Below are 15,746 nucleotides of genomic sequence, written 5' to 3'. Positions count from 1 at the left end.
CAGCGTAGAAGCGGGGTGGTCATAGGATCTTCAAAACAGATTTGTTTCTGTTCCCATCTTAGGTACCCATCACATCTGCAGATTTGAGTAATGATTGATTGACTCGACAGATCTATCGCCGATACGAGAATTTGAGAGTTGATCAGATATCAAATATCGAAAAGTATAAATGAACTCCAAACCACCTATACGAATTCGTAGGGCCACAATTCTGCTCTGACTGGAGTTTTTCCCTCTTATTCCTTCTTTCCTTTCAGACACGGGAATGAAGAATTGCATTAACCAGCGGAAACTACTCCTAGTTTCTTCCAAATCATCCTGTCTATGGAGGACGGAGGGTAGGGGGATTGCTAATCTTTGTAGATCGTACATAGTATTGGGAATGTATTAAGAGTTTTTGACTACGATGATCCCCTCGTCAACATCTATGATTCTAGCTAGCCACTTGAAACCTGGGATCCGGATGGGTTGAGCCATACCTAGGTACCCGACTCCATAATAATTTCTTCGGTGGCTTCGCTCGCTATGAATAATAACATGTGAGAGGGATTTTGTTTCTCCGTCTATGACAATATCATTACCGGCACTGACTACGAACTAACCAAGAGGCATGGAGTTCTCGCTTTTTCCTTTTGGCCCGGTAGCTATAGATAGACAGATTTCAGATCGCAGCTGAATAGACGAATGCATGATATCCAGCTGCTCCATACATACAACACAGAGGTACACGAGGTATACGATGTACATTATACCTTCTCCTGTAGCAAAGTGGGCTATATATCTCCATTAGATTCCCATCAACCCAGATGGTCGGACTACAGAGTACGGAGTGCCTAGGTCGGTACCAGGTAGGTAGCACGTACCAAACTACCTCAGTGGAGAACTTGGGGCAAGGAATTTTTGAGATTTTATGGTGGAGATTAGAGTTTACCATATTATATAAGTCACACCAATCTCCGCCAATCAAATGGCCCCGATTTTATTTTGTTTTAGTCCGTCTCAAAATCCCATAAAAAAATTAAGTAAATTCGATCTTATCTAATATCCCCAAATCTCCAAATACCCACATACAATCCACCTAGATGATCCCATTCCATTCGCCACTTCCGGTCTCGCCAACCACAATCATATCCACGGAACCACTCTCGAGCCACTGACCTCTGTATTGTAGATCAGTTCCTACGCGAATATTCGAATATTCCAAACCCTTCACAACTTCTACAATTTGACCCCATCAGAGAGACCTTTGGACCTTGACGTGAGGAAAGAGTGACAGCTTGGCCCACACACAACCGGCGAGACAAATCAACTTCAGGATACCCTCTTCCTTTTCCGAGCGTATCAAATTATCATTGCAAATCCCTCGGTCTTTCTTCCAGTCGCTCTCTATCGATACCAAGATTATTTCCAGTATCGAACACTACATACATGTGTGATCTCTTGATCGTTTAACTTCGACAAGGACATTTCATTTCACCACTCTCATTCACTGCGCCTGGAAATTTCAGTTAGTCCTATTGGAACCGGAAAAGATTCGACGGCAACCATTCCTTATGGTTTAGGAAAGGTCTATATTCTACGAACGATTGTGCGAACACATTTCGATGCATTCACGAACCGAAGGAAGATAAATACATGAAGGTGTAATAGGCTGGCTTCGGATACACACTTCCCTTGACACAATCAACGGCATTAGATCACACGGGGATTGCAGATACGAATTGGTCACCCCAATAGGCGGACCTATAAAGGTCAACGAGCCCCTTGCAATGCTGCCGGATCCTGGAGACATTGCCCAAGTACCAAAGGATAACGAAGTCAAATCAATGGAAGTAGCTTCTCGGTCTTCATCTCGGACGCGGACGTCAACAGGTGGCTCTACACCTGTTCCTGTTTCTCCAACCACAAAACCAAGATTGTGGCCAACCGATATTCCCAAGGGCTATACTGCTTCATCTGCCCAAGCAACATCTTCTTGGAGCGCTAGTTCGGACAAGCAGCTTGGTAGCCCATCTACTACTAACGACCGGGTCTTTCCAATTAGAAGTGTCGTCAGTGTCGATCCCACCCAGACCCCATCCTCATTTTCAGCCAGGAATTCGACCTCGGGTGAAATGAATGACTACTTCCCACGCCCCCCAAGTGTAGCAAGCAAAGACGGAGGTGGGAGGGGTTCGAAGTATTCAGATTCGGATGGAAAGATAACTCCTCGTCCAAGGGGTCAGACGGAATCTAGTGCTAACCCCAGGAGAGCAGATCGCAAGTCATCTACCTCCACAAGTCGTAGTGATTTCCGAGGCAGTCGCTTGCAACAGTTCCTCGACAATACATCTGATAGATCTGTTGATACGCGCAATTCCAGCGCAAAACAATCATCGGCTGGAGACATGTCTGGGAATATGTCTGGAAACATGTCTGTATCTGATGACGGTGGACTTGGAGGGCTAGTAACGGCCAGATTTAAGCACATCGTGACTGCAGAAGGACATGCCATCATTACCGGTCGTGATGGAGAGGTTTTACAGAAATGCGAGGATGAACCAATTCACATTCCTGGAGCCATACAAGGCTTTGGTTTACTCATTGCATTATCAGAGCATGAAGATAATCAACTTTTGGTTCGTCTTGTTAGTGAAAACTCCCAACGGATGATTGGATATACGCCCCAAGAGCTTTTTCGACTGGATAGCTTTCTAGATATCTTGAGCGAGGACCAACAGGTAAGTAATTGTGAGAAACCCGATTTTTGAGCTCAGCTTATTGACCCTACCAGGAAAATCTCCTTGATCATATTGATTTTATTCGCGATGAAGACGCAGATCCTGCCTCAAATGGTCCAGAAGTTTTTACAGTCTTGATCCGCCACCCACGAACTCATAGATCTAAGAAGCTTTGGGTTGCTATGCACATAAACCCTGCCAACCCAGAAATGATCATTTGTGAGTTTGAACTCGATGATGACCAAGTCTACCCTCTCGTTCCCGAACAGGAAAGAACGCCCGAGCCCCCAGAGGATACACTCAACAGCAATCCAACAAAAGAGGAATTCGATGAGAGTACGGTCAATACAAGCAAACCCCTTCGAGTCTTGAGAAACGCTCGAAAGCGCAAAGGCGAAGCCGCTGCTATGGAGGTCTTTAATATTATGTCCCAGGTGCAAGAGCAACTTGCCACCGCGCCGAACTTGGAGCTTTTCTTGAAGACTCTTGTGGGTGTGGTCAAAGAGCTGACAGGCTTCCATCGTGTCATGATATACCAGTTTGATGCTTCATATAATGGTCGAGTGGTTACTGAGCTTGTTGACCCTCGAGCAACTAAAGATCTCTACAAAGGACTGAATTTTCCGGCATCCGACATTCCTAAGCAAGCTCGAGAATTATATAAGATCAACAAAGTTCGTCTTCTTTATGACAGGGATTTAGAAACCGCACGACTAGTCTGTCGCGGCGTCGAGGAGCTTGAAAACCCTCTTGATCTATCATATGCTTATCTTGTGAGTTCTTATTCCTCCAGCCTTTAAACGTTACACATGGTCACACTGTCCTTGATTGAATATTCACTAACATCTGGTAGCGAGCCATGTCACCTATACACATCAAATATTTGACGAACATGGCAGTTCGATCCTCAATGTCTATTTCGATCAATGCGTTCGGTGAGTTGTGGGGCTTGATTGCCTGTCACACTTATGGCCCGAAAGGAATGCGAGTCTCTTTTCCTATTCGAAAGATGTGCCGACTGGTAGGCGATACTGCGTCAAGGAATATTGAAAGATTATCATATGCTTCACGACTTCAAGCTCGCAAGCTCATCAATACAGTTCCAACACAAGCCAACCCTTCCGGTTACATAATAGCATCTTCTGACGACCTTTTGAAGTTGTTCGATGCTGATTTTGGCCTCCTTTCGATCAAAGGAGAGACCAAGATATTGGGCAAGATTAATCAATCTCATGAGGCACTTGCTATGCTGGAATATATGCGAATGCGTAAGATAAAAACAGTCGTCACTTCTCAGGATATCAAACAAGACTTTCCTGATCTTCGATACCCCCCGGGATTCAACGTTATTGCGGGCTTACTTTTAGTACCATTGAACTCAGAAGGCGAAGACTTCATCGTATTTTTTCGTGCTGGACAAATCAGGAACGTCAAATGGGCTGGCAATCCGTACGAAAAATTTGTCAAAGAAGGCACTGAGGGCTATCTGGAGCCGAGAAAAAGTTTCAGGACGTGGAATGAGACTGTGATTGGAAAATGCCGTGAATGGACAGAGGAACAAGTGGAAACTGCTGCCGTGCTCTGTCTAGTTTATGGAAAGTTCATCGAGGTAAGTTTTCATCATCCTGTGCACAGTATATCCCATGTTCCGGACTGCAGTGTGATTGAATCTTTCGAAATTCGAAAAGATTTTGAAATCCCGACGAATTTCAATGGTCTACCCGTTTTCAAGGCTTAACGCTATTTTCATGCTCGAAATGATTTTAGTATTAAGATTCTCTTATTCTAAAACCACAACTCGAACTCGAACTATTGGGCAGACTTGATGATAAAGTGGTTAATTCTTACTGACGCATGTTAGGTCTGGCGTCAAAAAGAAGCTGCACTACAAAGCAGCCAGCTTACACGACTGTTGCTGGCCAACTCGGCTCACGAAGTCAGAACTCCTTTGAACGCAATTATTAACTACCTGGAGATTGCGCTCGAGGGCGCATTAGACCAAGAGACAAGAGAGAATCTGGCCAAATCACACTCTGCCTCTAAGTCACTGATTTATGTCATCAACGACTTGCTAGACTTGACGAAAACTGAAGAAGGCATGGATCTGGTCAAGGATGAGATTTTCGATCTCCCTGCTGCGATAAGAGAGGCAACCGACTTGTTCAAGGGCGATATGAAGCGAAAGGGCATTGAATATACTGTAATTGAGCATCCTGGTGTTCCGCAATTCGTGCATGGAGATCAAAGGCGTGTTAGGCAAGCAGTTGCTAATATTACGGCAAACGCTGTGCAACACACTTCAAGTGGTTTTGTTCGTGTCGAAATCTGGTTGCAAGAGATTATCGATAATAGAGTTAATGTCGAAATTATTGTTGAAGACAGTGGCGCCGGTATGTCGAACCAAAAACTTGATACGCTTTTCCGAGATCTCGAACAAGTTGATGGCGATCCTTCATTTGAAGATGAAGGCAATGAGAAAGCTCTCGTTGATGGTAATCGCACTATAGGTCTTGGTCTGGCAATGGTAGCTAGAATTGTTAGAAATATGGACGGCCAACTACGTTTGAAGTCAGAGGTTGGACAGGGGTCGCGATTTGTTATTCAGTTACCCTTCTTTCTTCCTGATGATGATTCACAAAATTCCGGAAATCAAGAGAAGGCTGCTTTCTTGAGCTCATCATCTATATCACCGCCGCTTGCGACGCCACCTCCTGCAGGTACCCCTGGCGAGGTAACCTTGATCAAATCATCAGGTCATCATAAACAATCAGCTCCCGATCCCACTTCGCTTGCTCGCAAGCACAGTATAGAGGAGATTGCAAGTTTACACAGCTTCAAAAGTAATAACAGTAGTAAAGCCAGCGGGAGAAGTGATGTGGATAGATTCATTGATGCTATCTCTGGCCCAGTTGGTAATAAGCAGGGAGAAATTTTGCAGCGTGTCGAAAGTCGGGACTGCCACAGTCTGAATAGTGTGCCTGAAACTACAAATAGCTCGAGATCAGGTCAATCCGCAAAATTGAATCGCTCAGCCTCGTACACTACGCCTGATTGTCTCAAATTGGAAGAGTCACGAACTGTAGGAAGCGGGCCCGTTGCTGGTAGCAAAACACCAGTGAGAGCTGTCAGGATGCCCGACGAGTTCTCGGAAAGTGCGAACGACACAAACGCTCCTCCAGTTGCTTCGAAGGTGAAGTTCAATCTTCATATCCCATCAACATCTTCACAAGGGAGATCACACGAAGATGCGTCTGACGAAATATCACCTAAAACAGTGCCAAAACCTTTGAATACAGAGCATTTGAAGGTTTTGGTCGCAGAGGATGATCCCGTCAATAGTCGTATAATCAATAAGAGACTGGACAAAAGTGGTCACGAGGTTTACCACACCATAAACGGGGAAGAGTGCGCAAGTGCCTATGGAGACAACGTCAAGAAGTCTGCTGCAACGGCTTCATCGGCAGATAAACGTTTCGATGTAGTACTTATGGATATGCAAATGCCGATAGTCGATGGACTTACTTCAACAAAGATGATCAGGTCATTCGAAAAGACTTATCTCGATCTGTCGCCTCGAGCCAAGCTCAATGGAAGGGTGCCCATTTTTGCCGTATCAGCTTCTCTTGTTGAGCGTGAACGGCAAACATATATCGATGCTGGTTTTGACGGCTGGGTTTTGAAGCCCATCGACTTCAAACGGCTGAACGTTTTACTCAAAGGGATTGTTGATAGTAAAGTTCGAGATTCGTGCTTGTACCAACCAGGAAAATGGGAACGCGGAGGTTGGTTTCATAAGATGCAACCGTCAGCATTGCAATCCTCAACAACACCCTCCAACGAATCGCCAGTACAGAATCCCCCTCAGAAAGGACCAGAGCCTCCACAACCTGATAAGGATTCACTTGACAGTGATACTGGCTCTACAACGCCGAGGGAAGAAAAAAAGCGACCATTAATATACGATGAAAGGCTGAATGCTACCAACGAGGCTCTCGATGCTACGGCCGATATTGATGTGGGACCTCAATATAATCTTTCGACCGCTGATGAAAGACCTGTGACGGATGTCAGCACCGAAGATGATACACCAGCCGTCGGTAAAGTTCTTGAAGATAATACTGGAGAGAACAGTAGACCTGAAACTACCAGTCACACATCAGCTGGTGTGGGTTCTGAACCCACTACTGAAAGTAATCTTGAAGAGGATGATGGCTCTATTACTGCGGAACCATCACCTGATCCTGAACCCACAAAAGTTGAAGATTCAATCGCAGAAACCCCAAATAATTCCGAAGCACCCAATTCAACGGAGTAATCGGATTGGTAAGGTGACCTGCATCATTGTTTTTCAAATAATAATTTTCTACTATATTTTCTTTCCAGCCTCTCTTACAAAAATTCATTTTTTTACGTCATGACTGGAACATGAGATTTTGGCGATTAGAGGTTTTACGCACATATACAGGGTGGCGCATAGCATACCCTTTGATTTCATAAGTGGGAGCGGGAGTTTTGTTTTGGAGTAATACCGTACTGTGTACGAGATTTTTTCATTTTTTGAGGAAAAGGGGGGGGGGGGAAGGAGGAAGACACACTTCCGTTTATTTTGTTATGTGGACATGCCGAAACGCATGAAGACATGGGGAAAGTAAGCTTTGATACTTCATGGACGAGGGAGCGAGAAAAATGGCTTTCTACAAGAAGCTGATTTGATACTGTTTCTGTTCTGATGAAAGATCACGAATTGTGAAGATGAGCGCGGACTTTCAAAGGGGTTGGATGGCCCAGGTTTGATTAATGTGCATTTGAAATTGCGTGGCTTGCGGGTTTGGTGATTGCAAGGAAGGAAAGAAATGCGATGTATGAGTGATTCGGTTGTGTATATTAGGTTTGGCTTCTTGAGTAAGAAGCAAGACAATTATGGGAAGGGATGCGTTTGTTAGGAAAGATGAGATGAACTGGTGGTTGAGATTCACTGATGATATGAGAGCGAGCGAGCATAGCGTTGGAGCGAAATGGAATTAAATGATGTGTATATTTTTTCAGGAGGAGGAAAGGAACAGAGGAAGGGAGGATGTATGATTCGTACTTGACATGATTTGTATTTATGATTGATGCTGCTCAATGAGAAGATGAGAGTAGAGAGATGGGAAGGGTTAAGTCTGGAGGAAGGGAAGATGAGTGCTAGAAGAGGTTGCGCGCAAGCAAGGACTTGGATGGATTGAATGAATGATTGGGAAATGCACTTCCGACCACTATATGGCATGAAATGAAAAATGAAAAGAAAAATGAAACCACCTACTTGAGTGCTTTTTTGATGTGGAGGGATTGTGATGTGGAGTGAAGTGACGTAGTATTTATTTAATATAATGAACATGGTGTAAGAAAATGTCATATGATATAATAAGATATAATGTGATATGATATAGGGTACTAGTATATGATGATAGTAGGTATATGAAATTAACTACCTACCTATCTACCTACTTACCTACTCTTCCAGACAATAATCTTAACTGATGTAATATAAACGGATCTGATATGTATCTTTCATGTATATTTCGAATCTTCAAGACTATGAGATTGTGAGATTAGATTGTGTAAACATCTATGCTTTCCAAGTAGATGCTTCATTTGTTGATTCTCTTCTACTATGATAAATATGTTATATACGTGTGTGTGTATATATATGTGTGGCTTTATATAACAGAAGCTATACCCAGCTATGTATGTCATATACCACCTATCTATCAATCTATCTATACCCATCTCCATATAATGAAATTCCAGTTCCCATCGAATCCAACGAACCCATCCTAAATCAAGCCAACCAAGCCAACCAAAAGAATTCAGCAAAATTCCAACCAAATAGAATAAAACCTATACAACCCCCTCCTCCCTTCTCCTACTTCCTCCCCTCCTCACAAATGCGGCACCCCCGCGCTCGCCAACCCCAAATTAACAATACTGACCACGCCCTCTCCGAGGATCAATCCGCTCGCTAGGACGACGATGGGAGTTTCTTCTCGTTTGCGATAGGAGCGCCAGTAGAGATTGATGAAGCCGCCGATTGCGCGGGCGAGGGTGAAGGCGGGGGTGTTGTACATGCCTTTTTTGGTGGTTAGTTGGTTGCTTGTGGTTTGGTTGGGGGAGCGGGAAACGGGGAATGGAAAAGTTGAGATGAGATGAGAGTGGCGAGGGTGTAGGGGGAAAAGAGAAAAGATGGGAAGGAAAAGAAATAAAGTAAACATACCAACAGCTACCGCAATCCCCCCAGGAACATAATCATACCACCACGCCCCCTTCCCCTTGCCCCATATCCTTAACAACGTCGTTCCTGTGAAAATAACCGCTGCGCCCATCGCCCACTGCGCAGCCATATCCGGCAATCCCTTTCCCGTCACTAATCTCGCGGTAAAAATCCACACATACCCCGTTGGAACCTGAAATAAATCCCCCGGAACCTGGTATACATTTGTATAAAGTTTATAAATCAATGCGCTGACCACTGCGCCGACTGCACTCCCAATAATTTGACCCCAAAATTGTGCATTTGGGGCTGCGCCTAATAGATGACCAGTTTTGAGATCCTGCATTAGATCGCCTGCTTGAAGAGCGCCTGCTTCGGAGACGGCGCCAGCGACGAGATTTATAAGGATGGAGTTTTTGTTGCTTTGCGGAATTATGAGAGCGAAAAATAATTGGGCTAATTTTGAGATTCCGGAGACGGGATTGAGGTCTGTTTCTCCAAGGGCGCGGACGCCCATGATTGAGAGAATGAGAGCTACTGGCACGGAGAGGATGGTTGCGTAGAGGGGGATTAATCCTTCGAATACGATACGGATGCTAAATATGCAGAAGACAATGGAGAGGATGAGGCCTATCCAGACAGTGCGGGTATTGACGAGATGTTCTGCAGGGGCGTCGGGTTCTGGTAAATCTTTCAATTCTGGCTGAAGATTGTTGCTGGAAAATGACGATCCGTTACTGGTAGTTGATACGTTTTGCTCTCTACGACCAGAAGATTCTTCGCCGTTTATAGGAGCATATCCTGTGTTCGATTGTGGTGTTCCAAATGAAAGAAGACCCAACCAATCCTGTCTCTTGATCTTCTGTTGAGCCTCATTAACATAATCTCCGCCGTTGTTGATCAGAGGGCTAAGAGCAATGTATCCAAGACTGATTACAGAGTCCGCTAACATTATAGCTAACGAAATCCAAACAATCCAGCCTTTGCTTCCTGTTTCCCAATCACTGACTGGCCCAGGAGCCCAACCCCTATTTTTGGCGAGAGGTGAGAGTACTCCCCAGCCAACAATAGCTCCAAGAAGCATGTGTGTGGTTGTCGCTGGACCCATAATGATTCCTTGTCCGACGTATGCGAGAGAAGGATTCAAAGTCCACAACCAATTTTGCGCAATTGCTGTTCCGAAAATTGGTAGTTTCCGCAGTATAGGAAAGAAATAAGTCCCAAGTGTATAAAGTCCCGATATTCCAAATGAAATCACTAATAACTTAACCTTCGATTTCCAGCTGCTACCTTCAGCCTTGCTCACCTCCTCAACATCTGCCACACTCTCATCTGTATAATTTCTAGACTCTCTTTCATTTATACCATCTGTTCCGTCTAGGTCTTCGGAAGTTGAAATGGGCGGTCTAGCTGCAGTAGTCTCTGTCCCATGTAAAACGCCAATCATCAACGCAGTCGCAGTACCAGATGGAAACTTCAATTTCTCTTTAATAATAACTTGTCGTCTCAACGGAACCGCAAACACCACCCCAAAAAAACACAACCCCAGCGACCAGAGGATAAGTTTCCAAGTACTTAAGAAAATTGGTCCTTGTTCTTCCTTCTTCAACATATAATTCAATGCCGGCATAACCCCCACGAATCCACAACCCAATGGCATTGTTCCCATTGATCCCGCGACCGTTTGTACCAACACATTTTCCACCGGCGTAAACGGTAAATCAAGATGTTTCGACAAAGTTTTGAATAACGCGAATCCGATCAGGGAAGCCGGCATAGCCATAGAAGAAACCCAACCGGTCTGCAGACCAAAATACATATTGGAAAAACATATTACCAATCCGACGCCCAGTCCAACGAGTATACCTCGCACGGTGAAATTCTGTCCTTCTTCCGCATGTGCAGCTATGAATCTTCGTTGTTCGCTTCGTCTACGACGGAGTGCATTGTCGTTGTCTTCAGATGTGCGAGTGGAGATTGATTGGTAGTCTGGAGACTGTGTTGTGCCTCTATCGGGCGCCATTGTTGTGGAGTCGGTCGAGAACCTTGATGAATTGAATCAGTTAATGAAGATATATATATATGTACATAGAAGCGATATAGCTGCCATCCGAATATCACACTAGCCGGGACAAATGAATGATAAAGCCATCATCAGTCGGTTGGTCGTGAATTCAAAGAATTAGTAGAAAAGGGTTATGGTCGATTGGCCCATCGCTGACCAATGCCGGGATGCGCGATCACAATGAAGTAGGGATCATATTTCGTCATGCAGACTATCTCCCGAGCTTATCTCCAAGATATCTCCGAAAGAGAGTGAAAGGATTGATGATTATAAATACGAAGAACGATGGAAAGAATTTATCAATGTAAGTATACCATTAATTTTCAAGTGAAGAGTCTTTAAGAGAAAAATTCGAAGTTATGAGCTAGATTTCATTCATGTTCGGGGTATCGAAGATTGAATTTTCTAGGTCTTCACATTTCTAGGTCACACAAATAGCATATAATTTGGGAAATGGTTGTGGAGATCTACTTTATTGGAACTACGAGTATACTCAATACTTCCCACAAGTATGAACTTGCTACTCCAGCGAGAACTATTCTTGCAAAACCAACCTCAGCGGAACTGACAATCTATATCCTACTGCCAAGGGTTTCGTGGTACTCTTAACTTCAGCAAATCATCCCGTTTTATCATTTCATCTACCAAACAGATGAATTATCTCATTTTCCAGGTTTGAGACTTGGCAGCCTTCTCACCATCGAACTTCCAGTCCATACCGATAGTCAGAGCTCTTGAATAATCATCGGCAACTAGATACTCTAACTCTCCACTGATCTGCTCACCTGCCTTATGTTCCTCTGGTTGATATTTGGCAGTATCGATGAGCAACACACCTTGTTTCCAATGTGTTACCTTAGCTTTAGGACCTGTTGTAAATGCAACGCCTTTTTTCTCTTCCTTGGCCCATTCCTCAGCCTTTGCATTCTCAGGAACCATGTCTTTTCGTGAGGGCATGAAGAAGCTGTCAAACCAAATCATGAAGCCATCCAACGTATCGACGTCCTGGGTGAGTTTCGACTCCCATTTTCTCTTGAAGGTGAGATCTTTGACTGTGGTTGTGTGCAGACTTAATTGCAAGAATGGGAAAGGTTCGCCACAAATCGTACTAGCTGGCATGTCGAGGACTTGTGTATCGTCGTGAATTCCGGCTTGCATTGCTTTCATATCGAATCCATAAACATCTCTCCAGAAATCGATGTGTTCTGCGACGTAATCTGGATCAGCCACGGGGGCCACCCACATGTTCATGTGACTCGGAACCATTAATCCATCAGGCTTCAAGTACTTGTCTCGAGCCCAGATGACACTGTCAAGCATAGCTTCATACAGCAAGCAATAGCCCATCCATTCACTAACGATAATGTCGACGTGCTCAATAGGAAGGTTGACCTCCTCAACCTTACCCTTAAGTAAAGTAATTTTATCTGCGAAACCGTTGTTGAAAATGTTCTCACGGGCTTTCTCAATGATGTCCGAGTTATCGACACCAATCACTCGAGCTGCACCGGCTTTGGCACAGAACATACTAAGAATACCTGTGCCACATCCTACATCCAAAACAGTCTTTCCGGCAAAAAGAGACTTGTTGTTGTAGATGAAGTCACGATAGGCATCGGTACGAACAGTATCTTTCAACATGGTCTCATGGATATCTGAAAGACGTTAGTCAGGCACTATGGAATGGAAGATGGGTAGATATCTGACCATTGTATGAATAAGAAGTAAAATATTGGCTATCATCATCTCGCTTCTCCTCCTTTTTGGCTTCAGAAGGCCCCGCGGACTTGTTCCAACGTTCATCCAGAGTTTCATTGACAGTGTTTCTGTAATTTTCAAATTGAGATTGAATTCTTCTGAGCTCCTCCTCTAACTCAGATACACGAGTGACGAGGGGTCCGGATTCGACATCCTTGCCATTTCCTGCGCCTTCATTTTGTTCGACGATATCAGGAAGATCATCAAGGCAAAAAAGAAAAGCATCGTCCTGCAAAACTGGCTTGAGGTATTTCTCATCTTCAAAGTCGACCATGGAAATATCTGGAGAAGGCTTCTCACCACTTTGAGTCTTAGATCTTAGATAATTGGTAAGTTTGATACTGCCGTAGAAGTCTAGGCCCAACTTTTGTCTAACTTTTAAGAAATCAAAGCCATATTTCTCCTTGCAATGTTGGATCATAGCAATCATATCGGAGAAAACTTCTTCATCTAATAATGACACAAATTGGTTTTGTTCTTCATCTTCTGGCTCAGCATCTTCCCATCCCTCGTCATCTTTCAAATCAAGGATATCAGATGCCTCAGAACTACCAGAATCTAATGGTGCATACTTCTCGATATCTGGAACCTGGGCAGACATTTTAGAGGATTTTATCTTGAATCCTCACTTGTTTGTCAGAAATCAACAATAGCGAAGATTTTGGTAAAGAGATATCAAATGTAAATAATTTAATTACTCGAAAATCAACTGGATTTTTTTCATGTGGGATTAAGGATTTTTTTCCTCATCAAGTCACTATCAGCACGTGTTTTTTATGATAAGAGTCGAGGATAGGAAACTACCGAGACTACTCAGGAATGCATCAGATGGATTGAAGAAGATGGACATCTATAAAATTAATAATTGTTGTATATGCACCCATAACACCATAATATAAATGTCCTGTCGTTGTCCTCATTGTCCTCAATAACAGATCGATGAGTGAAAGAAAAGTATACAATCTAAACTTCATCTATCAAAAACCAAAGACTTCCACAATGAACATCCCATCGTTAACGTTGCTGGGGAAATAAACCAGGATGATACGCTTAAACTTCGGGGAAACTCTCAAATATCAATAGACACTGGTAAGGTCCAGGTTGAATGGAAAGTGGAAGGAAGGTCCTAGGATGAAATCATATTATGATTGCATGCATCTTTCAAAAACGGTTCAACTACATATTAAAGATGTCACGATATTGACAGATGATCTTATACATGTTCATGCCAATTTCACAAGTTATTCGGAAAATCCTTGTTGAATGCCAACACATCGGATTTTGATCGAGCCACCGTAAACACAAGAAGAGAAGCTCAAGGTAATCGCAAAGAATTTGACTTTCAAGTACAAAACATGTCCTTTCTATTCGGGCGAAAGCCGCGTCCCAATACGGTGGATCTATCGAAGCAGGCCAGGGACTTGATATTGAAGCTCGATGGCCCTGGAGGTGCTGTGAAGGTATATTTTCTGGCGCATTGGAATCAGCTGTGAATTATGGATGAACTGACTATTCGACAGGCTGAAGAGCTGGCGAAAGCTCTGTCTCAAATGAAATTCATTCTACAAGGAACACAAGGTTGGTTAATTTGTTCATTTGTGAGTTGTATTGCTGCAAATTACTGACTCCCCCTCAGAAATAGAAAGCACCCCCGAGCAAGTACATCAGCTTGTAACCGGAATGATTCAGGAAGACCTACTTTACCTCCTCGCCGTTAATTTATATCGTCTTCCCTTCGAATCGAGAAAAGATGCCCAGGTCATATTCTCTTATGTCCTACGGTTCCGACCCGTAACAGCGTCACCGAAGAGTGAACCTATGGCGCTTAGTTATGTTATAAAAAATAGACCGGAAGTGCTGGTTGAACTATGCAATGGTTACGAACATAAAGAAAGTGCTACACCTGCTGGTACAGTTCTACGAGAGGTTCTAAAGAGTGATGCTGCAGCGGCAATCATTCTGTACAACGATGTTAAGGAGGGAGATGTTAGCACAAAAGGCTTGACTGCCATACAACCCGAAATCAAACAGAGTGGAGAGGGAGTTTTCTGGAAATTCTTCAATTGGATCGACCAAGGATCCTTCGAGGTTGGAGCAGATGCTTTCACAACTTTTAGGGTAGGCAATGCATTCATTTTGGAAAGTATAAGGCTAATGCAGGTACAGGAACTGTTGACCAAGCACAAACAAATTGTAGCACAATATTTGGCAACCAATTTCGATATGTTCTTCGACAAGTACAACAATATTTTAGTCCAATCAGCAAGTTATGTTACTAAAAGACAGTCCATAAAACTTCTTGGAGAGATTCTCCTGGATCGAGCCAATTATGCTGTCATGACAGCATATGTTGACCGAGGAGAGCATTTAAAGATATGCATGAATCTTCTTCGGGATGAGAGAAAGATGGTACAATATGAAGGATTCCATGTCTTCAAAGTCTTTGTGGCAAACCCACATAAATCCATGGCTGTACAAAGGATACTCCTCAATAACCGGGAAAGGTTATTGAATTTCTTAAAACACTTCTTAGAAGATCGTACAGATGATGAGCAATTTATTGATGAGAGAGAGTTCTTGATCAAGCAAATAGAGAGAATGCCACCACAGCCTGTTGAGCCGGCTCAAAAGCCTGCACTTTTAATGGGTCGTTAAATGGAGAAGGTGAAGAAAGAAGCTAGAGAGGAGTCGATAGACATTGATGAAATGAGACATATGGGTGGGCATTGATTGCTGGATACGACATGAGCATAATCGGAGTTGGGAGCATTAGGTTTTGAATGAATGAATGAATGAATGGATTGGCGGCAATCATTGTACACAGCACTGGCGTTCTTACAATTGTGGTGCTATTAATTTGAAAGATAGATCATGAAGTTTCAAATAAGGAAAGAAATCAGATATAATCAACATTCAAATCAATTGTCTAGTGATATGGCATTCGAATTCTGTC

The 15,746-nt window shown here is 43.5% G+C and overlaps 4 protein-coding genes across 4 annotated transcripts; 2 read left to right on the top strand and 2 right to left on the bottom strand.

Moving 5' to 3' along the window:
- Nucleotides 1–1,769: 1,769 nt before the first annotated feature.
- On the top strand, nt 1,770–7,035 carry EAF01_010751 (uncharacterized protein; the record flags this gene model as incomplete). The annotated part of the gene is made up of 4 exons (XM_038919008.1): nt 1,770–2,720; nt 2,774–3,493; nt 3,574–4,329; nt 4,582–7,035. The coding sequence occupies 4 exons, from the start codon at nt 1,770–1,772 to the stop codon at nt 7,033–7,035; spliced, it is 4,881 nt and encodes a 1,626-aa protein (XP_038765711.1).
- Nucleotides 7,036–8,641: 1,606 nt separating this feature from the next.
- On the bottom strand, nt 8,642–10,993 carry EAF01_010750 (uncharacterized protein; the record flags this gene model as incomplete). The annotated part of the gene is made up of 2 exons (XM_038919007.1): nt 8,642–8,829; nt 8,974–10,993. 2 exons carry the CDS (start codon nt 10,991–10,993, stop codon nt 8,642–8,644), a joined length of 2,208 nt encoding a protein of 735 aa, XP_038765710.1.
- Nucleotides 10,994–11,692: 699 nt separating this feature from the next.
- Nucleotides 11,693–13,394, bottom strand: EAF01_010749 (uncharacterized protein; the record flags this gene model as incomplete). Its single annotated transcript, XM_038919006.1, has 2 exons — nt 11,693–12,690; nt 12,743–13,394. The coding sequence occupies 2 exons, from the start codon at nt 13,392–13,394 to the stop codon at nt 11,693–11,695; spliced, it is 1,650 nt and encodes a 549-aa protein (XP_038765709.1).
- Nucleotides 13,395–14,148: 754 nt separating this feature from the next.
- On the top strand, nt 14,149–15,448 carry EAF01_010748 (uncharacterized protein; the record flags this gene model as incomplete). Its single annotated transcript, XM_038919005.1, has 4 exons — nt 14,149–14,253; nt 14,314–14,371; nt 14,430–14,911; nt 14,960–15,448. 4 exons carry the CDS (start codon nt 14,149–14,151, stop codon nt 15,446–15,448), a joined length of 1,134 nt encoding a protein of 377 aa, XP_038765708.1.
- Between the last annotated feature and the right edge of the window lie 298 nt (nt 15,449–15,746).

Source organism: Botrytis porri (assembly GCF_014898465.1).
Source record: "Botrytis porri strain MUCL 3234 chromosome Unknown BPOR_017, whole genome shotgun sequence".
NCBI classification, from domain to species: Eukaryota; Fungi; Ascomycota; class Leotiomycetes; order Helotiales; family Sclerotiniaceae; genus Botrytis; species Botrytis porri.
Note: the sequence above shows the minus strand (reverse complement) of the source record. Positions and strands in the feature narration are given on the sequence as shown.